Below are 23974 nucleotides of genomic sequence, written 5' to 3'. Positions count from 1 at the left end.
TTGTTTAACAAAATAATCTGATAAATTAATTTTAAAAATGATAACTGATATATCATCCCGCTGTATTGTGGGGTACTTTTGGTGCATTTGTAATAAAATAAACTTTAAAAATTAATTTTATTGTAAAATTATTTCATTTTTCCATTGTAGGAGATAAAAAGGTGCAATCAACATTTTCTCAAAACATCAAAATGATAAATATATTATAATATATATAATTTTATTACATTGATCAACAGGTATATTTTTGCCAAAAAATAAAGGTATTTTAGGAGGTAAACTTTAGCACAATATGTTTAAAGCCATAAGCAAAACGGCACAGTGATTTTGAAATAAATACATCTGTATGTATATTTAGATTTCTATAAAAATAAATATCTATACTTGGAATTTACAAGCACCCCGGTATTATAATGCGTAATTTTTCAAATATGGATGGCTCATTCGTAAGCAGATATTTGAATTAAGTAAGGTTTAAATACCTATCTATTTAATAAGTGTATAGGGTACTTAAGACTAAAATTCTTATTGCACAAGCAGTGCTATTTTTTTTTTTGTTTACAATATTTAAAATTACATTAAACTTAACGTCATTAACAAGTTTGTTTTTGCTACATTTATTGTTGAATTTATGCTTTTGCTCTGTAGATATTAAACTTCTCAGCTATGTACTGAAACGGCTTAACCGAACTTTATGCGAACTACGCATTGAACACTTGTCAGTAGAGATAAACTACTTTTTAAGTATAAAACCATATAAAAGTAGCAAAATTATTTTAAACGATACAATATTCTGAATTGTCGAGAAAATAATTTGGTATCGCGGCTAGTGAACTTAATCGTAGCAAACTAAAATGAACAATTAAAATTTTCTTCAGTCAGCCAATCAAATAATGTACCGTCATGTCAAACATCGCCCACTTCTTCCAAACACAAATAACCCATTCTTTTCTTTGTTGAATCTCAATACTTTAACATAAATGCTATGGTTTCTTTTTATAATGAGGATAAAACTCGTAGGCATTATGCGGTGAATTTGTTTGAAGCGTGTTTATATTAAGTTGTGTCTATTTAAAGTTCATGAGACCGGATGCTTTTCCCAGAAGATTGGAGGCTCCATCAGATCCTGTTTCAGCTGTCTTTTGTGCTGCTGCGGAAATTCCAGACACCAACTATAATAAAAAGAAAAAATATGCTACAGAAAGCTTATCATGTTTAATTATATTCTATTCCATTTCATATCAGTGAAGACATTATCATGATTAAATCGATAACTTGTAAATAGAATCTCTTTAGTTAATTCTTTAAACTATCATTTCATTATTTTTTTTACTAAAATTTTTATGAATATATTTACTAAAATTATTTATTTTCCTATCTATTACCATCACTGTCACCAAATTACCACACTTGCCTAATTTAATGTTACACGCTGTAAACGGTGATTTTCTTTTTTAAATGCCTCTATTGTTTTTTCCCCACCACAGTTATACCATACATTTATTCATCCTCATGCACTAATTTTCCAAATATTCAAAATGCACTTTAAAAATATGTATGTTTATTTTATATGGAAATATACATATATAATGGACAACATTCAATTATTACGTTCGCGGGCCCTTTTTTCTCATATGGACACATCATAACTTTCTTATTTTTGGAATATTTCACTTCCGATTGGGCCAATGGTTTGAAGTAAATCTTATCTGATTAACATACTAGGACACTTTTGTTGCTGACCGTTTTCCATAGGAACACAATATTTCGTATCATATCGCAGGGTAATTACTACAAATGGTAACTTAAAAATCAGCATTTACCCACTAAAAACACATTTTTTTTATACTCATTCATGAATGCTGTAAAAAGACAAGTCATGCATTCAGATCATTAAAATATTATTTTAATCACAACTCGACTATTTGTAGTATTCATGGAGGAAGATACAAATTCCTAGTTGTAGTCATTACCCCATGATATAATTACTTCAGTTTCACGTAGACTATAGCAGTCTTTTCACTACCAATGTCCAAAAGGACTGACGGCCATTATAGCTGTCATTTCAAAAGCTTTTTAAAAAAACATTAAGTAGACATTTTTGATTCTTTTTTCTATGATTGTATTTATGAATATACTACATGAATTGAAAACCAATGAACCCAGTGTCCCACAAATTAATAAGATTTGTATTCTTCTTTTTTCTCTCCTGTAAAATTTGTTATCTGAACTTTACCTGTTCTCTCTTCTCATCTGCAAACTTCTCAGCGTCCTTAAGCTTGGAGTCCACGAGTTGACTGGCACTTCGGAGGCCAGCATCAGCCGCATCCTCCACCTTATGCAGACCCTGGTCAATGGCTCCTGAGACAGCGTTACTTGCCTGCTCCGCTGCCCTATTTGCTGCCTTCTTGCCTTCCTCCACTGCATTATCTGGAATACAGTTCCATTTCATATTCTGAACAACATTAACCCTAAAAAGAATTGCCTAAATCTTTATTCAACCTACTGCATGTTAAAGAAATTACTACTACACTATCATGCTATTTCTCTATAGAGGTAGACAGGGAGGATGGAAAGCCATATGCGTCTATATATCTTTAGCAGATTTTAGGAACTTGTAATGTAGTGTAAAATTAAGGGGTAAGATTTAAAATGTTTCTACAGCTTTTTCTGTTTGATCTCCTCTGAAGAAACATTTCCTAACACTTCCTTAAACACTCATATCTTCCTCTTCTTTTATTTCCTTTCCTTTTGAAGAGTACATAGTATCAAATAATTTATTTACATGCACACATATATTTTTTGGGCATTTATATGTTTAATCTTGTTTATTCACATGCATATTAAAACCTTAGAAAAAACACAATTTATTTTATTGGTTGGTAAAAAAAAATTGTTATTAAACAATAAGGCTGCCAATGTACAGATAGCTAAATTAATAAATAAAATATTTACTTAACTTAACAAAGGAAAAGTGTGTTTCGAAACTGATTGGTATAATAATTTAGTGATTTTACACGAAATAACTACGCAGTTAAATTATTTGTAGAAATATATCTCACTTGCGGCCTTCTTGGCTTCAGCCGCTGCGGCCTCAGCGGCCCTCCTGGCCGACTCCTTGGCATCTTCGGCGGCCTTCACGGCGCTGTCCTTGGCTGCCTGAGCGGCTAACTTGGCGTCTTCCGCTGCCTTCTTGGTGTTGTCTACTGTTTGGTTAATTGTATCTGCAAAAAACATTAAATTAATTAATATCTACATTTCAAGGCCTGAAGTCCTATTGTGGGTTGTCCAAATAGCCCAGGAAATTTAGGTTTTAAACATCAAATGTTTCATAACCAGCTGATTTTTTGCACATGTGTTCTAGATGTGGTACTTAATTAATACTCAAAACTCCCCGCCCCTCCCTCGCTTGCGTCTTGAGATATTTCATTATACAGGGTGTTCGGGGTATATTATAAACCTTAAAACCGTTATAACTTTTAAACGCAAGTAGCTAGAATACTTTGAAGTATGGCGTTTTAATCACAAAATTACATCTGTGAAAAAAATCACCTGGTTATGAAACATTTTATGTTTTTGGCTATTTTTGGTCCAATATTCCTGGGCTAAAATGAGCTCCTGGTAATAGAATTTGGTTGTGGGCCCGGAAACAGAGCTTAGCATTGGCAAAAGGCACCCAGTCGACACTACGCGTAGGTTTGCTTTCGACTTTATGAAACTAAGTAAAGGCTCTTTTAGATATACAACTTATTATTAAGGAAATGAATCCAATTAGAATCTTGTTTTAATTTTAATTCACACCTCTTCAGAAAATTATTCCAGTTTTTTAATTATGTTGTTAATTTAGAATCATTCTGGGTTGTAACGGTTATTTATTTTAGATTTTTTGAAGCAACTTTCAATTTTCACCTTTTAAATTTGAATTTTCCCGCCGTTTTAACTCTGCGAAACGCCGCGCTGAGCCTATTTACGTAATTTGTAGTGAAAATTATTTTTTGACTTTTTCATGTTTTTCGTATAGAATCAGGTAAAGAACCCGAATCCATGATGGTTGGTGACTTCCGCGGCAAAATCGGGCCCTGGGGGCGTCCACCGTGGTCTCTTAAAGTTCGGGCCAGCCGCGGTTGGGCTGCGGCTGGCGCCCCCGGAGCCCGATAGAGCCGCGGTCTTCACCAACAATAATATTTTTTAATTATCTACAATCCGGCATAAAAAAAATGCACACATTTAATTTTTCATACATTTCTTAGAACCGGCTGAAAAAGGACACCTGACTCCAATGCCTCCGTTTTGAACGACCGTATCAAATTCCGCCGTTGAGGTATGTACCTGGAATTTGCGCTATGCGGTCAGGCCTTGCAAGCTCTATTGAAGGAAATCAAAACATTTTATATTTTTCACATACCTGATTTTACACGAATTTTTTTCTATTTTTTTTCTGCGGGTAAAACCTCGTTAAATCTAGCTTCCTGGCCCATCGCGATAATAAAGGAGAGTTTTTTTCCACCTGATAAGTTGGCTAGGGACCTTGTTGATAGACTATAAACATTTTCATTTTTATTTTTATCTATACAATTTTTTTCCTTATTTAGTGCTGCATAAGAAAAAAAAAACTTTAAAAACGTACACTTTTTTGTAACTGACTGTGACACGGTGCAAATTGTTCAATAAAACCTTTGCAACTCAGACAAAGAATACTTAAGTTTATCTCTACTATACGTTTTATTTTTACACTAGTCACAGCCGCCCGCTCCTGCTCCGAACCTGAAAATCGTCGAGCCCTCCGCCCTGCAGTCGTGACTAACCACCTCTAGAGCCTGGCCAAAGGTGCCTCCTGCTTGCAGACCGCTGCGTAAGCCAGGCTCTAGACGGGGTTATCTCGCGGACGCAACGAGGTTCTGCGCCGCAGGCTTTCGAGCTGAAGCAGGGTGAGGGCGATCGACAAAAGGGACGGGGGCGTCTGCGCAGCGCGTCCGCAGTAAGCTGCGGCTCCTCCCTCTATGACACTAGTACCCCCCCACCCCGGGGCGAACGCTGCGCGGGGCGAGGCCGTAGCCGGGTGCACGGTCCCTGTATTCGTCGCACAAGCGAATCAGGGTCCTGCCGCTGCCAGCGCCGCGGCGTCTCGGGTCCGGAGTCACAACCCGGATCCAGGAACTGGAGCATAGTCGGATGGGCGAAATTTTCGTTAGACAACTGGCCGCTCGTGGCCTTCTGGTGCGGACGCGCGCGCGTGTCGGCAACAAGCAGAGTTAATTTTTTGAGGTTTAAATACATTTAAACATATGTTTTGAAACACAATTTTATAAGTACAATCAATAATTATTATTAACAGTATAAATTAACCATAAATTCTGTTATCAGTGAGGTCAGACAGGTTATGTATTGGTATCATAATGTTACAATACATCTGAAATTTGTGATATTTCTTTTACCCATATTTAACAACTTTTATTTTATTATATATTTATTTTTATTTTTTTAAATAAAAATAAATATTAGTATTCTTATAATTTACCAAAATATTCCAATTATGGTGGCCATTTCCAACGAGTTGTAAATAACTCACTATTAGAAAATGGAAATCAAGTTGGAGTAGAGTGGGGTTCGACCCGATTTCATTTTTTAACTTCTTACAAACAAAATATTGTAGGAATATATATATTATATTGTAACATATTGTGATAACTCAGATATTGACGCTGCAAGGTAAAGGGTAAAAAACTATGGTTTTAGGGAACATGAAATAAAATCAGAACTCCTCTGAATCAACTTCATTCCTTATTTAGATTATCTTTATTCTAACATAATATCACTGTCGATATTATAGATTTATTACTTAATCGCCTACTGAAAACCTTACAATAACATGAATACTCGTATACATTTTATTACAATAATGTCTTACTTTTAGTGTCATCCACAGCCTTTCTTGTGTTGTCTACAGCAGCCGCCGCGGCTTGTCTCGTGTCATCCAGAGCTTTCCTACCGTCATCGAGAGCCTGCAAAATATATTCACATTTATCAATAAGGCCCCGTGGCGCAGTGGTCAATGCGTTTGCCTACCATGAAAAAGGTCTCGGGTTCGATTCCCGACAAGGATGACATGAAATTCTATTTCAAAATGTGTTTTTACGCTAGAATATTTCATAGTCCCTAGACTGAAGCATAAGACTGATCATCTTACCTTCATGTAACAAAAAATGTACAAGATACGCTGCGATTGGTGTACCAATGCAGTGCCCTACGCACCATTAGGTGCGGAAAGGGAGTAATGACGATGATGATATCCATTTGGCAAAGAGATTTTAAATAATGATCCAAGTGACAAAGCGCAAAACTAAGAAACATTTATTTTCTCTTCCTCAATCTCTCCTCTTTTCTTCTCCTTTTATTCCTTTTTTCCATTCAAGTGTTCACCATCGTAATGTTCCTATCCGCCTACACCCAGTGGTGCATAGGGCACTGCATTGATATTCCAATTGCAGCGTATCTTGATCATTTGCGGTAGGATGAAGGTAAGATGATCAGACTTACGCTTTAGATCCAGTCCAGGAACTATGTAATATTACGGTGAAATTAATCTTTAAAAAATACATTTCATGTCGATCTTGGTGGGAATTCAACCAGGGACCTCCGGTATGATAGACAAATGCACTATCCACGAGTTCAAGCATTACTACGATAAATTAAGAGAAAACTTTTAATTAATTCCTTTCTTTTTTTTTTCTAAAAACGTCCCCCTTAAAAATATCAATTACTTTTACCTTTAATTTTGAACTGCATGTTATAATTTATTTAAGCTGATTTCTGGAAGTATATATAATCCAAAAGAGATCAATTTGTATTTTCCCAATAAGTATACTAGAGCGAAATCTCGTGCACTGTTTTACGCACCAGAAGCCGTACAAATGCAAGTCAGAATTCACCCATTAATAAGGCAATTCGCTTGCTGAATACGGCCTCTGCGGATAATATTGATCTATTTTTCTGTGCATATTGGCAGTTTGGCAGCTATCTGCTTTTTATTCTTAACCTCTAACATATATTTACAGTCTGCATTACGAAATGGGTTAAACAGCCCGTAAAATAATGCAGACTGCAATTTGTCAAATAAATAAATAAACAACAGTTACACTTCTAACTTATATTGAAATTAAAATAAACAAAAGAAATATTTTTCTAATGTTCATCTCTTGATTTATTCGAAGACATTTTTATGTCTCAATTTTATTTTAAAATGGTCCCAGTACAAAGCTACAAAACAATGCTAAAGAAGTTTCGTATAATATTTTTTCATATATTTATATACCACACAAATATAGCGAATACTCAGATTATTTATTTATATATTTGACAAATTGGATGCCCAATTTTTTAAAAATGCTTCAGTCCAATTTTATCGATTTTGAGTTGGCAACACTACCGTGTAGAGCATTTTGTGAACTATATATTTACCTAATTAATTTTTCAATGAAGAATACTCAAATCGAATTTTGTATTTAAAAAATTATAAAAAAAATATTATTTCAGTTTCGAAAAATCCTTAAGTCCTAAAAATCTCTTAGTCCAAGAGTTATTTCCCTGAAGGAAATCCCTTAGTCCTTTAAATACTTTTAAAAAATCCCTAAGTCCTGACCTTAGGCTTAAGTCCACTTTTTTACAAGCAATAATTTTGAACCTAACCATGTAACAATTTTATATCTTTTTATCTTAAAATAAATAAGAAAAACTTTACAATACGTATTTTAAATTTTCCGAAATTCCGTCATTTGAAATATCTAGAACTATAAAAATGGACTTAGGCATTTTTTAAAATTAGGATCCAATTGTAGTCCGCATTGCTTCCGGGCTGTTTAACCCATTACGTAATCAGACTACAATTTGTCAAATAAATAAATAATCTGAGCATTTGCTCTATTTGTGTGATATACAGGGTGTTCTTTAAACCCTGTCACATCCGAAACCACGATGATCAGTATGGACAAGAAGACATATTAGCATATTTAAAAAATATTTAGAACAAAGAAAATTTTAAAAAATAAAATATTAAACAAAACGGTTGCTTACTTCTAAACTACAAAACTACTACAAAATGGTTGCTTACTTCTGCAGAAGAGAAGCGAGGAGAGCGCTGCCGCGCATTTTTGGCGTATCAAACTTCCCCTCCCCCCTCCTTGTTTCTTCCTTGCAGAAGTCAGAAACCATTTGCTTTTTCTGATATTATATTTTTTTAAATTTTACTTGTTCTAAAAATTTATTTTCATGTGCCAATATGTCTTCTTGCTCATCATGGTTTCGGATGTGACAGGGTTTAACGAACACTCTGTATAAATAAATAAATATATGAGTAAAGCTTATTTAGCACTGTGTTGTAGCTGTGAACTGGCACCATTTTAAAATAAAATTGAGACGTAGAAATAATGTCTTCGAATAAATCAACAAATGAACATTAAAAAAATATATCTGTTGTTTATTTTTACTTTGAAGAAAAAATCGTATGTTAACTTAGTAGGTAATAAAATCAGATAATTAAAATGATTATTTTCCAATAAGTTCTCCTTACCTTTGAAGTAGCATTTTTGGCATCCTCGGCTGCTAAGCTCACTTTGCCGAATTCTTTGTCAAGGGCATCAATGGCGGAGTGCTTGCTGTCTGCCGCTGAAATATCAAATGTTTTATTTTATTTATCTTTCATCACATTTGTAGCTCGTGTATATCTCCAAATAAAATGTTTTAATAATATTTTTATGCTGGATCGACGCCAAACGGATCTGGAACTTGAATGTCATAAAAGCTGTTGTAATTATATTTTTATGTGTCAAGGAAATTTAACATAATAACTAATAACCCTTAAGAAGGATTTTAATATTTTTAAAAGTTTATTACCTACATTTAATTTAGTAATTAATAATGATCATTATTTTCTAATCAAAATATCTACTATGTTACTTTTCATTATCACTTTTATTTCTTTAATCCATATTTTAAAGGTAGGTATTTTTTGTTTAGTATTTTTTTTTTTTTTTTTACCTATTGATTTGATTTAATCCAATATATAATACAAATACATAGATTACAAAAAAAAGTTTTTACGTTTATTTTATACATTTCCTTTTTATTTATGGATGTAGCCACTCCACTGACCCACACGTTCCGGGGTGTCGGTGTATTATTTATTTCATATTATGTAATGTAATGTACTTACATATTTAGATTGTTTTGCAAATAAAATTTGAACACCTAGTTATACCTTCTTGTCGGCCTCGTGGTGTATTGGTCAGGGTGTTTGCCTACCATGCAAGAGGTCTCGGGTTTGTTGATATGAAATATTTATTTAAAAGGGTGTATTTACACTAGAATATTTCATGGTCTCTGGATTGGTACCTGAAGCGTAAGATTGATCCTTCATGTTATTACATGTTACGCTACAATTGGTGAACCAATGCAGTGCCCTGTGCACCATTAGGTGCGGAAAGGGAATGATTAGTTCTACCTTAACTAATAAACAATATACCTATTTACAAAATAATTTCAAAAACGAAACTTTGTTATAAAATCCAGACGCTTCATAGTTTTTGTTTCTGGAACCAGATTGTAATGGGAAGTTTTAGGAGGCCATCACAGCACTCACACAGGTGTAAAGCTTGTATACAGAGTGTTACTTTTCAGAAAAAAAAAAATTTTGTTAAATTATTATTATTTACTTTTTTTTAAACGTGTCCAACTTGTAGTATAGTGGTTAGCCCGTTTGGTTGCCGTGCATGGAGTTAACGTGTAATATTTATTCAGCATGATTTTTCACAGCAATGTTCCGTGTTAACGCGGAAATAATTTTATGTATACCCATGTTTAAAAACTATAATAGAGCCACTAAATTCGACGTAGGAAATTAACTTTTTTAAATATTAAAATCATTCAGAGGGGTTATTAGTTATAATGCTGAATTCCCTTGACACATATTTATAAAAATATAATAATTAAAGCAGCTTTTATGACATTCAAGTTCCCACAATAATAATCTCAAGGGTGGGTTGATATTTATAGTATTCTGAATTATTTATTTTAATGTCAGGCAACCGCAATAAGGTGACTAATCTCCACTTGATTTCCTTTTGCAAGATTTTCACCAAAAAGTAGCCCCTGAATATTTTTTTTATTTATTCAAAATAATATGATAAATGTCAATCTCGTGCCCCTAATAATTTAACCGTACCGTGTGGATTTAGACGATTCGTGTAAATTGGGCCTACGTTTTTAATAAACACACTATTAAACCCTTCAGAAGCCTGTAGAGACACACCACAAACATAGGCTATTTCAATGTATTGGATGGCCTCAACTAGAATTGAGTTACAACTATTACAGTTATTTTCAGTTGTCTGTAAAGTAAAACCGAATTTTCTGTAGGACAATGTGTACCTACATTTTAATGATTTTTATTTGAAGCATGTTCAATTATAGGTTACCAACGAATATTCTTTAAATTTTCATACATTTTCGTACATAAATATCGATTTTACTTTATACCGTCTCGATATGTACCAATTAACACTTTGTATCCCGGAGCCGTATAAACACGTGATTATATAACCATGCGTTGTGTCCCGGTCCCGTGTTTTCACGCGGTTTACCAGCTGCCTAAAAAAATGCATTTTATTGACATCTATGTGACTTTTATTAGTATTGTTTTACTGCTGGTAAATTACACGAAAACACGGGACCGGGACACAACGCATAGTTCTTATAATTACGTGTTTACACGTCTCCGGGATACAAAGCACAAAAAAAGGAGTGAGATCCTGTATATGTGTGAACATTGCAATGCGCAATGTGGCTCTCCATAAAGGCCAATGTTGGCAAAACTATCATACACAAATGACTTATTTAACTGTTCCAAATAAATATGAGAAGTTTCAATTGATTTAACCCAGTATTTTTATAATTATGACACTTTTAAGAAACCCTTCACAAAGGGTAAATTCTATGTGTATTCGGCCGGTACTCAAAGTGTTAAGATAGCGTTTGTAATCGCGGCCCTGGGCCCCGAGTTAATTCGTTTCTCTGCATTGCCTATAAAAATGACATAAATAGTAATTTTAAACTTGTTCGTAATTTACAAAAATATAAGTAGTATATGTAAAAATTATGTGTTTTTAGCACAAAAATGCACAGTCATATTATGGAAAGCGCACATGACATTATCATTGTGGTTTGTGGTTGTGTCCATTTACGTATTAAGGAATGCTGAGAAGTTGAAATTTTATTGTAAAATAAAGATTTAGCATTTTTAGCTAAACCTTTACTTAATGACTTTCAATACATTTATGCCGACGCTATGTGAATTGCAATGTTGTGTATTCTGTATGTTGTATATATATTATTGTGGCCTATTGGCCTCCAGTTTTTAGGTATTAAAAATATTATTTTTTGGGGACGCGGGCGTTTCGAATTCATGTGATTTTAATAATAGTACCTAATAATACTGTTCATCTTTCAAAATTTAAAAATAAATATGAACAACGTACGTTGGACTATATTGTTACAAAAATATTTCATATGTTGCCACTTGACATGAAAACACGTCATGGTAAAAATAAAATTATGTTTTTATTACGTAATTGGTTAGTAGTCAGAATGTTCCTGTATTGATTTATTATTTATGTAAAACATTTTTTTTATCTCTCAATAAATACATTTTTATTATTTTCTTGGGTTAACCTTTTTTTTATTTCTTTCTTATTTTATTAACATTTTTTAGATCTTAATTTTAATAGGTACTTTTAATTTTATTATCCTTTTTATTTTTTCTGTAGACATGAATTGAAATTTTCGAGTTACTTTGTTTTATTTTTTATCTTGTTTTGATTAAAATTATGAGCACACACTATTTATATACGTGTTTATTTTTTTTCTTATATTTAAAATATATTCAAGTCAATTGCTATTCTTTAATTTTAATTGTATTATTTTACTCCATTTTGCTTACTTTGAATTACTAGAGAATTATTTTTGCAAATATCAAACTCGGCTCTTCTCACCAACAGGGGTGCACTTTATTAATGAATGCGATTTTTTTAAATGTATTGAATGTCAGTTAATATTATTATAGTATTACCAAAAATCCAGTAAAAATAAATAAATGGGTAGAAATTATAAGGAATGTAAGGAAAGAATCGTCGGCCCCGTGGTGTAATGGTCAGCGCATTTGCCTACCACGCAAGAGGTCTCAGTTTCAATACCCGACATGGTTGGCAAGAAATAGGTATATAGATTTTTTTTTCTTTGTTAAAAAGAAATATGTGCGTTCTTATGATTTACCCAAATATTTAATGTTGAGGGCAATTTTCAACGAGTTGTAAATAACTCACTATTAGAAAATGGAATCAAGTTGGGGTAGAGTGGGATTCGAAGCACAGACATTTGGTCCGTGAGCCCGAGACACTAGCCACAGGATCACAACCCGATTTTTTTTCTTATTTAAAAGGGTGTTTTTACACTAGAACATTTCATAGTCCCTGGACTGGTACCTGAAGCGTAAGACTGATCATCTTGCCCTCTTTTACCAAAAAAATATCAAGATACGCTGCGATTGGTGTACCAATACAGTGCACTATGCACCATTAGGGGAGGAAATGGAATGATGATGATGATGAAGGAATGAATCTAATTGGGATCCATAAAAAGCGAATGTTGTTTGTAAATATTCAAAAACATACTCTTTTTAAACACGAAAAAACCACATGCTTCCATTTTTTTGTATATGCATTCTCGTCGAATGCAACCCCGATAGGTAGATGAAAAAAGGATTTATGCTTCTATTTTTTTTTTACAGATTCGATTTTTAAAAAATATATCTACGAACACGCGCAGCGCAAAGATCTACACTTCGCTGAAAACTGCACGTAAATCGGTTAAGCCGTTTAGGAGTTCAGTGACATCACACGTACAGAGGAATTATATATATATAAAGACAATACATTATTTACTAATTTGTTTTTTGTTTTTTTTGTCTGTCTTCTTGTTCTCTTTATTTGGAAAAAAACGATCACTTATGTCCTACACCTGTCCACAAATTTTCCGAAATAATTATGACAAATGAATAGTACTTAATATTACCTGATGCTACAGCTCCGACTGCCGCCTTCTCAGCATCATTCCTGGTAGATGAGATCAGGTCCCCTGTCTTCTTCGCTTGTCCCTCAACAATGGCTGAAGCATCTTGCACCTTCTGCGCTGCCAACTCTCCGGCATCCTTCTTCTTGCGCTCGAAGAGGGACGCAGTCTTCTCGCCGAAACTTTTGAAAGCTCCTAGAGAGACACAAACATTAGAGTTATTATTTTTATTTTTAGTATTCTTTAATAATATGCATGATTCCAATTTCTATTATTTTGTATACCAACTCAACACAGGCTCTTGGCCTCATAGAGTAAGGGATACGTTATTTATTTTATTGTAATATATATTTTAGTAAATAAAAATTTTGAAAATATATTTTTTCAAATATCAGCAATAGTGTCTGACTAAAAGTCATTTTGTCGGCAAAGCAATGATTCAATCATTATATAACAACAAAAAAAACTGTTTTTTTTTATCAAAATTCAATTTTGTTTAAGCCTAGTTTTTACTATTTATTTATGGTTTACTAAGTTGGCTTGTAACATCCTAAAAAACTAATATAAACACCATGAAATGTGTCATTTTTGTCAATACAAAAAGTCCTTTTCACCAAAGTTTTTTAAATCCAAAGTCATAACTTTGGTCATATTTTAATTGACATCTTTTACATTGAATTTTAAAGATTTTCCGGCCATGCAGACGCGAATTTTGTTTATTAGGGTTGATGTGATGGACGCTGTAATGTAATCCAAAATTTAGGTAAAAAAATGCTGATGACACATGGCACAGTAATCTAGAAAAACAAATCATCATCTTTCACATCGTCGGCTGATTGGTAAAACTCATTAACCCTTATCTTGACAGAATGAATTTTTTTTTACACATTTGATGGTTGAAAAGGCTTCACAGTATCCCAAACTAAAACATATTTTTTGGTTTAATCAAAGTTTATTATGAATTGTGATATTGCAGTCAAGAATGAAAAATATGGCATAGCAGTTTTAACTGAATGATGTTTTACTAATGTTTTTGTTTGTTAGACAAAATTAGATCATATTATGTATCCTATCCATTGCCAAGAAAATGGTTGAGTACTGTAAAAATGATAGTGATTTTATGTCACTAAGTTCTATATTATTCAACAATCTGTACCATTAACAAAAATCTTTTAAGAAACAAAGCTTTTGATTGTGCCACAAAGCTTTTAATTTTGATTTGTAAATAAATAACCGCACATTATGGGGCCTCTTGCCTTGTTATGGTGGGAAAATGCAAAATAAAGTATGAAAATAAAAATGGCTTAATTACGATAAGACTACTTCCCAGGTATGATATTTACGGGAGTTTTATTGAAACATTGTTGTGCTAAAGTACAAATGATAGAATTTCCAATAGCGATATTAATTTTTATAACATACCTAACCAAAATATTACTTTCTACGTGATACATTATTCCCTTGAGTTGAAAATGAAAATGGGAGAATGTATAATTAAAATATGATCAACTGCACATTAATAACATTTTGCCTTTTGAGTAAACTAACCGCACCTTCTGATAATATAATGAAGTTGGGTGTGGATTTGAGGTTAACAGGTCAGAGGTAAAAATAATTACTATAGTAAAATTAACAATTACTTTAACCAAAAGGCAGAATTTTTTTATTCTAATCATTATTTTATATTTTACGGCTGTTTTAAAATGCTTTCGCGGTTTTTTCTATAAATTTCACGGTTGTTTTCCGATTAAAGTTGGTTATCGATTAATCCGTGTGTTTTCCGACTAAAGTTGGCTATCGATTATTTAACCGAACAAAAAGACAAAAAATATTTAGTAAAAAACATGGAAAGAAGACATAATAGTGGCTTAATTAAACAACACATTGTAAAAAAACAGTTTTGTCACGTTAAAAACTGAAAATATAAAAACTAAAAATCTATGATTAAAAATATGTCAAATTAAAGCGTTCTTTAAAAAATATCGTTTTAGCAAAATGGCGATATTTCCTCATTGATATACCTATATATTTGTATACACTAGATGCACTAGCACTTGTCTTGTATTCTAATCAACATAAGTTCCGGAATTGAACTTGTAGTCAGTAAATGTGGAGCAGCGTAAAGAGACGCGACATACAGCTTTGAATTCACAGTAAACTGGCATAGACAGTTAGTCTTTTTTATTCTACTACGCGTTTTGCGCGGCAATGTTAACGCGACAACGCTCATTTTTCGGAACATAATTTCAAAGTATCGTTCTGTGGAGCATCATCTCTATTCAATTATACCTCAGTGTATTTTCCGGTGTTTTAAAATACTTATAAACACTCTATCACTGTGGAAGTCTAAAAATTAGGCTTGTGTTTTGTGCCACATACATTTATATTTATTGGCAGCCCCAGTGACGCTTGCCTTACCCATGGAGGGTTCCGGGTTCGATTCCAATAATTAAACGTGATTTAACTCAAGCTGGGTATCCCGTGCTGTAATTCACCACCGTAATTGGACATTTTGGCATGTTATGGTGCAACAAATTAATAATAATTTTATATCCACACAGTATTTTTTGTCGATAAAACTCTAGAAGCTAAAAGTCACGTAAGCTCGAGCTATTTGGGAAGCATTTAACAGTTCAGGTATTTGTTCAAGTCAGGTAAATATAATAAAATACCTATTGTGAGTGGTGGTTATAGCGGCACTGAAATAATTAGCATTCGCCTGCAAGCGACGCGACGGAGCAAATCTTTATCAGCTCTGTAGGAATTTGTGACTCGACCGAGAAACAAGAATGACACCCACGTTTACATTCCATCTCTGACAATTAAGGTGGCATATTTTCTCCACTTGACTGTTTGGTCAATTAACCGACATTGTGTAATGTAAGCTGTAAGCCAACGTCTAATTCTCCATTCGACTGTTACACATTGGACTAAAAATAAGTCATCGTTAAATTACGGTGTAGGTACATTCCACGGCGAAGGAATTTAATCCATTAATTGATACGGTCTTGAATAAATTCGTCTAAAATCATAAAACTTTGAAAATAAAGTATGGCGGTTAGATGAAGAACTTTTAAATTGAACACAGGTACTTGTATTTTAAAAACTGGCAACCAATGCCAATGACGAATAAAAAAAAGACACGTTATTCTCCTGCCATGCCGTTCGAATGTAGCGAAACGACAGATAGCACGCAATAATGCATAACAAAAGATGTTACAAAGATGCACATGAGAAAGAGATACACGTATTCCCACCATTTTTATCGGCTTTTTTGACAAATTGGAGTTTAAGAATGATGGTAGCTTGGTAGCTAGGGCAATTAGGCACCATGGTTTTGATTACAAACATACAGTTTTGCTGGCAAAGTAAATGGACACAAAACAAGACTAAACCATAGACTAAAATGCATTTACCTAATCGTCCGTATTACATAAAGCTATAGTTTATCGACGCTGAATTTGATGTAATTCAAATGTTTTTTTTCTATTTAACAATCATAATACTACGGTTATCATGATAACGTAAATATAATCTAGAATGAAATACATAAAATATCTTACATGTCAACAGTTTTCACAAATGGCGCCGTAGTCAATTTCTTTCCCACTTATTTCTAATTCTTTTATGTAGGCACATAATAGGCACCTCGGATATGTGCTTATAGCGGATTACTAACAATATTAATAATTAACCCCCCAATAACATGCTATCACTACTAAATATTATTACGAAAAGTCGCTAATGGAATTTTCCCCGTTCTTGTTTGATTCTATCTAATACGAAACGCCAAAATACATTTCCCGCTTTTTTTTAAATGTCAGCGCCATCATGGCGCCATCACATCGGGTGAAATTGCAGCAATATCCGACAATTATTACTTTTCCAATATTGATCACATTGAAAATAAATAACAATCGCCTTGAGATGGTGCTGTTCGAACATGAATATATTGATTACCAATGCGGTGCGACTTGACTCGGCCGAATACCCCACACGAAGAAAAATACACAGAGGCTATAAAATAAAATAACGTGTGTGTGTGAAACAAGTTGATTTTATTGTGTATGTTTTCAAAAAATAATGAGCAACGACAGAAAAATAGACTTTGTACTATTAGGAGGAGTGTTTGCCACATGTTTTGCAAATAGACATAGTACTAAGCTCACCATATGTAGGTAGTAGGTACTTTTTTGACATGACGGTAGCTAAAGTTTTCTCAACCAAAAAACCGTGTAAATAAAGAAACACCTATTTTCTAAATCTTATGTTGTACTAAATTCGTTCCTATTTCAAAAGAGACGGGTACATTGATTGGCTAATTATACCTTATTGAACATTACAACATACATAGTTAATGAGATGACACACAAAAAATATATATTTAAAAAAATTTATTTTACTCAAATATTTACAAAATAGTCTTAAATTAAAGTCCTGCTGAGTTGCATACATACAAAAATTAAAAACTATCACTAATAAAATTTTATTTTTCTATTAACCATAATTTGAGAAAACGTGTCACTCCTGTATTTAACTCAGTGTTTTTAATATTGTTTGGTAACATCTGAAATATTTTAGGTATACTGTATTGCAGTGTCCTTTTACCATATTTATTGCAATATCTAGGAACAACTAGCCCTTCCATACTAGTTAACCTGGTGTTGTAATCATGTACCAACTTGTGTTTATACTCGGAGTGCGACGCATGCTGACAAAGTAATTTGTACCAAAGTAGAGCCCTAACAGATAATTTATTTACAGATTTATACATATTGAAACATTGTGTCTCTGGCGGTATACATATTTATGTAGTAGCAATTTGATCATAAAATTTTGCAAAGTTAGAAATTAAATATTAGTTTCACTTGATAACCCCCATGAAGTTATAGCGTATCGTATAATTGATTCAGAGAGAGATAAATAAATAATTCGTAAAGTATTAACAGGGACATAATATTTTAATATATACATTCTATTACTTATTGCTCTTAATCTCTTACACAATTTTCTAATATGTACATCCCATTTAAAATTACAATCTATAGTTAAACCTAAATAAACATACTGCTCAATATTTTCACACATGCACGGTTGCATAATATCACTATGGATACATGTATAGATTGTATAGTTATGTGATAAAATTACTTAAAACACCATCATATAGGCTCGCTATCTTCCTTATAGAAGTCTATTTTCAAATAAGAGATTTAAATTATTGTAAACAAATCTAAACTTGCAGAAGTTTTTTATTTTAAATCGGTACTCTAATACCCGTATGCAGAGACAAACCTTAAGGTGAGGAGAGTACATTCTATTGTCTTCACCTTTGGGTTATTCTCTGTATTTGAAATTAGAATGTACTTTCCTCACCTTAAGTTTTGTCTCTGCATTCGGGTATAAGTTCCACAAATTTCTAAAGACGTTATTTATGAATTTAAGTAATAATGTCCGCTTTGCGACGTAGCGGTTCACGCGTCCACCTACCATGTTTTAGCTCCTACAGTGCTATTCTGAACCGCTCTCGCGGCCGTAGAAAACACTTTTAACTCGTGTATTCACGTACAAAGTACGCGAGATAAAAGTGTTTTCTAAGGCCACGAAAGCGTTTGGAATATCACCCTGGGTTCAATACCCGGGAAGTCCGATATTAAATATTTATTTGAAATGTTGATTTTCACTGCTAATTTCACCGAATCGTATTTTATGTGCCGACGCCCTAATGCAGAAAGATGGCGATGATAAGTAATAATTTCTTCATTCCTTATATTCCTCCGAAATTATAATGGACTCAGTATTGATGTAGACATTTTTGACTGGACGTTGCATTTATACAGAAAATTTCTCACGGGGTCGATTATTTGGGATAGTTGCTGAATGTGCATCTTGAGTGGTTTATGCTATGTATATTTGCCGCATGTAATGCATATGTTTGTGTATGTTTTATATGTGCGTTCATGTGTGCGTGCGTGGATGGCTCAGAGTGTGCATTCGGTATTTTTATTTATTTTAATTTATTAAATCCTTGGAAAACGCAAATTTTAACAATTATTCTTTTCTCACTTGAAATTCTTATGTATTTAGATTTTTTGTCACATTTAATGTTTATATCATTTGCATAATTTATGAAAACTTAATTGGTCTTTTTATGTTAAAAAAATGTTGTTTTTAATACTTATTACTTATGAATGTATGTTTTCTGAATAAAATAAAATAAAAATAATAAAATCCTCCTTGCCGCCTCCGACGATTATCGGTCGGCCGACGTATGTATATCTAAGTTATTTCTTAGTTATTACTGGAAATTTATTTATTCAAAATTACACTAGTTTAAATATTAATGAACTTATTAAGGCTTTTTAGGCTATGCCCGTGTCAAGCCATAATAATTAACAATAAAAATACATAGTAAAATTAATTAGATTAAATTATAATGACATGTGATACAATAGAATAACAATCTAGAAAAAAGGTATAAGTAATAATCCAATGCAAAAAAGATAATCAGAAATAATTCTTAAAATATAAATTGTACAAATTAAGATTCACACATAATCACGTATACAAAATAATGGTATCATTAAAATCAACAAAATAATAGTAAAATATAGTAGTAGTAAAAAAACAAAAAAACGAAATAAGAGTATCATTGAAATCAACAGAAAAAGAATGTATATTTAAAAACATAATTGAAATGATAATTGAGATATTTTTTTTAGAAACTCACTCAATACTACATTATCTCTGTTTAAATCACGTCTGAAGAAACATCTACTTTCTCTTCCTTAATCTCTCCTCCTTTCCTTTTTCCTCGTAATAGTTTTGATTTAAGGTAATTTATAAACAAATACGTTTATTTCTATTTTTATATATCTTTAGCTTTTTCTTCTTCTTGAAGTGCCTTGTCAGGTCCCTCCGACGTTGGCGATCACTACAGCGAAAGCATCTCGGTCCTGCGCTACTCCGCAGCCAGGACAACTGCTTATTGGATGTATTCGCCATAGTGATTCCTGAGAAAAGATGACCAGAGTGGTTTCTTTTTTTTTAGCTTTTTATTTTTTTTTTCTATTGAATATGTTCTGTAACTTAAATTATAAAAATAAAACTTTTATTTTATTGGTTGGTTGGAAGAAATTGCCATTTGGCAATAAGCCCGCCAATGTACAAATAAAATTATGTACAAAAAGTTAAATAAATAAATATAATAAGAAATAGAAGTAACAAATAATATGCCAAATACGTACTAAATTAAATAATACAAAAATACATAATGAAAAAACATAAAAATAACTTAAAATTGCGAAAAATGCGAGTTTTCCGAGCATCTGGCGAAGATGATAAAGCAACGCCAGTGGTCAAAGTTCCCTGCTGGCATGTTCCTCCATTCTGTAGTCGCTGCTCCCACTCCCGGGCGGTGTTCACGCGTGTTAGAACTTAGAACAGTGAAGATGGAATCGATTCTCTCCGCCCACGACCGAGCAATAGTGGATACATTCCGCCCGCCCGCGGGTGCGGCTGTACCGGCCAAGGTCAAGTTTAAGCAACACCGTAAACATAATATATCCACCTACTGAGCATGCGTGTATGTATAATGTGTGTGAATATCGTCTTAATATTCCGTATTGCCATAAACAAACATCAAACTGCAGACCTTAGGTAGGTGCACACATCAGATTCATCATCATCTAACCCTGATCCATGCATCCGTTCATAGGGCACCGTATTGGAAAGTACGTGCAGTTTATCTTGATCGTGTACAGGGAGATAAGGAATTAGATTAGTAGATTCGTTGTCTGGGGACAGCGAAATATTGCAGTGAAAAAACACTGTTCATGCTAATATTTATTGTTGACCCTCCCAGGAATCGAAATCGCGACCTCGAGCGTAGTGGGCGAACACGCCAACCACTAAACTACGAGGCGGACTTTTCCCCACTCGATTTCCTTTTCAAGCCATCGAGTCGAGAGCAGTCATCCAGGATTCTGGTTCTATTTCACGCACAGAACTGTATTCTTCATCCGACCAGCAATTTTTCTGACTGTTTACTATTTTCTGTTTGTACGCAATGTTTATTAAGCGCAGTCGACGGGTATGATGGGTGACGTCAAAATGACGTGACGCCAACTGCGACCCGTTTTGCGTTTGCTCATTTTTAAACCCGAAAATTACAAATGAAACCCTGTTTCGAATACGTCGATAGTTATATCATTATAATCATAAAAATCCGCTCTAAATTTACATTATATTTTTAACGTTATTCCCGACTTGTGAAAATACCCTATTATGTATGTTCCCTACTAAATATGCCTAAAATTAGACAAAATACACATATTTAATTGTAACATTCATTTGATGGTTTGATGTGAGACAGGGGGTATTTTCTATAGAGGAAATTTATTTAAAATTGTGATGAATAAGTTCCGGGGGGCGAAGCACCCACCTGAACTTTTCATCCAATGGCGCCCAACGTGGCGCCATTGGCTGAAAAAGTTCAAAATGTGACAAAGTACTTAAATCTATTCGTCACAAAATTTACATGTACATTACAGCACATCTGCTATTTTTTTATATTATTATTCACGTACATATGAATTACAAAAAAATAATAACGTATCCCCAACTCTATGAGACCAAGAGCCCTGTGTTGAGTTGAGATTCAACATAATGAAAAGTGGAAGCGTGCACATTATTAAAAATAGCAAAAATAAAATTTTACATGCAAAAAAATAACATCTGGACGATACCCTTAATAGTATATAAATCTACGCAATATCTCGCAGCAGTCTCCTTTAATGGTCTCTTCACTTAGACAAAATTCAAACTTGTGCACTTCTCCTGAAAATGGCTGTCTTTAGAGAACTTAATATGTTCATCCAGGACGTTGAACACTTTTGGGGCCACAAAAAAACTTCTAATAGCAAAAGTCGGGCGTGTTACAATGTAGGTAGGATCATATTTATGTTTTTAAAGGTTAAAAAAGGGGCACAATATACAGACGTATACACATGTAGTCTTAAGCAATATAAACAATAAAAAACAAAGGTAACTAAATCACCAATACACACCACGATAAAGAGTCGGAGGGGAAGAGTCTAAGACTGGTAATCCTAACATAGAAAAGATATTCTAGTTTTACAAATGGTTTTAGATGCTTTTTTTACACTATCTTATTCGACATACGGCTAACCTAGTGAAAGATACAAGTAGGAAAAGAGGGGAAATATAATCATTTCAGCGTTTATTAGTTCAGATTTCACTGGGAAGTGTCGAAGGGGCAAGGTCGCGTGGCCGTCAACCGACAAGATGGAGCAGCTTGGTCACTGAGGATGAGCCATGCCTGGAGTCAGGTGTATAATACATAGACATACCCAATAAGTAAAATATTTAAAAAAAAACAGTGACACAAAAACATATCCGTAGTTACAAAGTACGGTTTATTTAATCCAGGGCTGCATTCAACGAGCATGCATATGCTACCAAAAATTGAAGGATCCTTATCTTTCGTACACAAAAAAGTTTGTATTTTAACGTTAACAATCAACATTCGTAAAAATGAACCAAAAGGTGGATTCCAATCAGGTTTTTTCTTTAGGTTATATCTTAAAACCGTCTCCCTATCAGTACACTACAGTAACTATGAGCTTCGCAATTTTACCAATTTTACTAGTTATTATACCCGTCTATTTATTATGGGAGCAAAAAATTCATAAACATTTCTTGTATACCCACGACCAGGCCATGCTTTTGTGGGACTGTTAATATGTATTTCATTGCTATGTAATTATTCTTTCTTTTTTGAATACTCTGTTTTACATTGTAAATAAAAAAATATTGTAATCAAAAAAATGTAATGTGTTTTTTTTTAAGTTACACAATTCTTTTTACAAGGTTTTTACACGTTTAAATGACACAAGTGGGCATTTTTGTTTCGATTCTAAAGCTCACACCTAGTCGTTCGTCAAATAACGACTAAATACGCGTCGGGCATAACTGATCATTTGGGCATGAGTCATTTGCCATCGTTTTTGAGAGCTCAGAGCATGTCTATGTATTATACATCAATGGGCGCGGATTTAGGAGAGAATAATTTAAAAATAACAATTATAACTAGCTTATCTTAATAATCAATTAATTTCCATTACCATAATATGCTGATTGTTTATCCTAAATGATGGTTCCTACTTTTTACATTGTCCTAGAAATTATACTATGCGTTTTTGCTTTCAGAATGTCAGAATACAACTCTGTCTATTTGTGAATCGGCAAAAAAAAACAGGCACTATTATGGGTATGAAATCACCGCGGTGACGTCAGGTATTTAAATAGAACTGTTGCAAGCACTTGAAGCTAGGTTTATATGTATAATTATTTTGTTTATTTCCGCATATCAAGCGTGGTGCTTCACACCACGTATTTGGATTAAGCTGGGTTCACACGAGGACAATACAAGAGACAAAACAATGTTGTCTTGTTCCAGCTAAATGAGCCAATACAACAATTCGGCCGTAGTTCAAATGAATACGCCACGTGAGTTACGGCGAGAATTTTTTTTTTTTATTCCAATAACCAATATGTATTGGAATCAGGAAGTTCAGCCCTACTGAAAATTGGATACAAAAAATGTTTTCTTACGCGCGGTAAAAAATAGAGCATTAAATTGTTGTGCAAAGTTTCTCAAAAATGCGTGAAAAAAAAATTAAAATATTTTAATAAAAACGAACTACTTTGAACGACACCACTAGTTCATATGAATCAACCAACGATAAGAGAGTTGATAAAGATTTCCGGTTTACGGCAAGTCAACAGGCTAATCGGCAGAACCGACCAAGAAGAAGCGAAAGAGAGAACTGAGATG

General features: G+C 33.3%; 1 protein-coding gene across 1 annotated transcript in view; it reads right to left on the bottom strand.

Moving 5' to 3' along the window:
- Positions 1-244: 244 nt before the first annotated feature.
- The window catches only part of LOC148276393 (uncharacterized), a 48974-nt gene continuing 25244 nt past the window's right edge, over positions 245-23974 (bottom strand). The window contains exons 2-7 of the mRNA XM_088234336.1: positions 13120-13311; positions 8567-8661; positions 5909-6002; positions 3063-3224; positions 2237-2430; positions 245-1172 (exon numbers count right to left, since the gene is read on the bottom strand). Coding sequence (XP_088090462.1) covers positions 1068-1172; positions 2237-2430; positions 3063-3224; positions 5909-6002; positions 8567-8661; positions 13120-13311 — 842 coding nt within the window. The 3' untranslated portion in view covers positions 245-1067. The remainder of the gene's footprint in view (positions 1173-2236; positions 2431-3062; positions 3225-5908; positions 6003-8566; positions 8662-13119; positions 13312-23974) is intronic.

The sequence above is a fragment of the Micrasema longulum genome, unplaced genomic scaffold (assembly GCF_059751315.1).
Source record: "Micrasema longulum isolate JH-2025_06_02 unplaced genomic scaffold, ASM5975131v1 h1tg001225l, whole genome shotgun sequence".
In the NCBI taxonomy this organism is placed as follows: Eukaryota; Metazoa; Arthropoda; class Insecta; order Trichoptera; family Brachycentridae; genus Micrasema; species Micrasema longulum.
The sequence above is the reverse complement of the archived record's forward strand: the minus strand, read 5'-3'. Positions and strand labels throughout refer to the sequence as shown.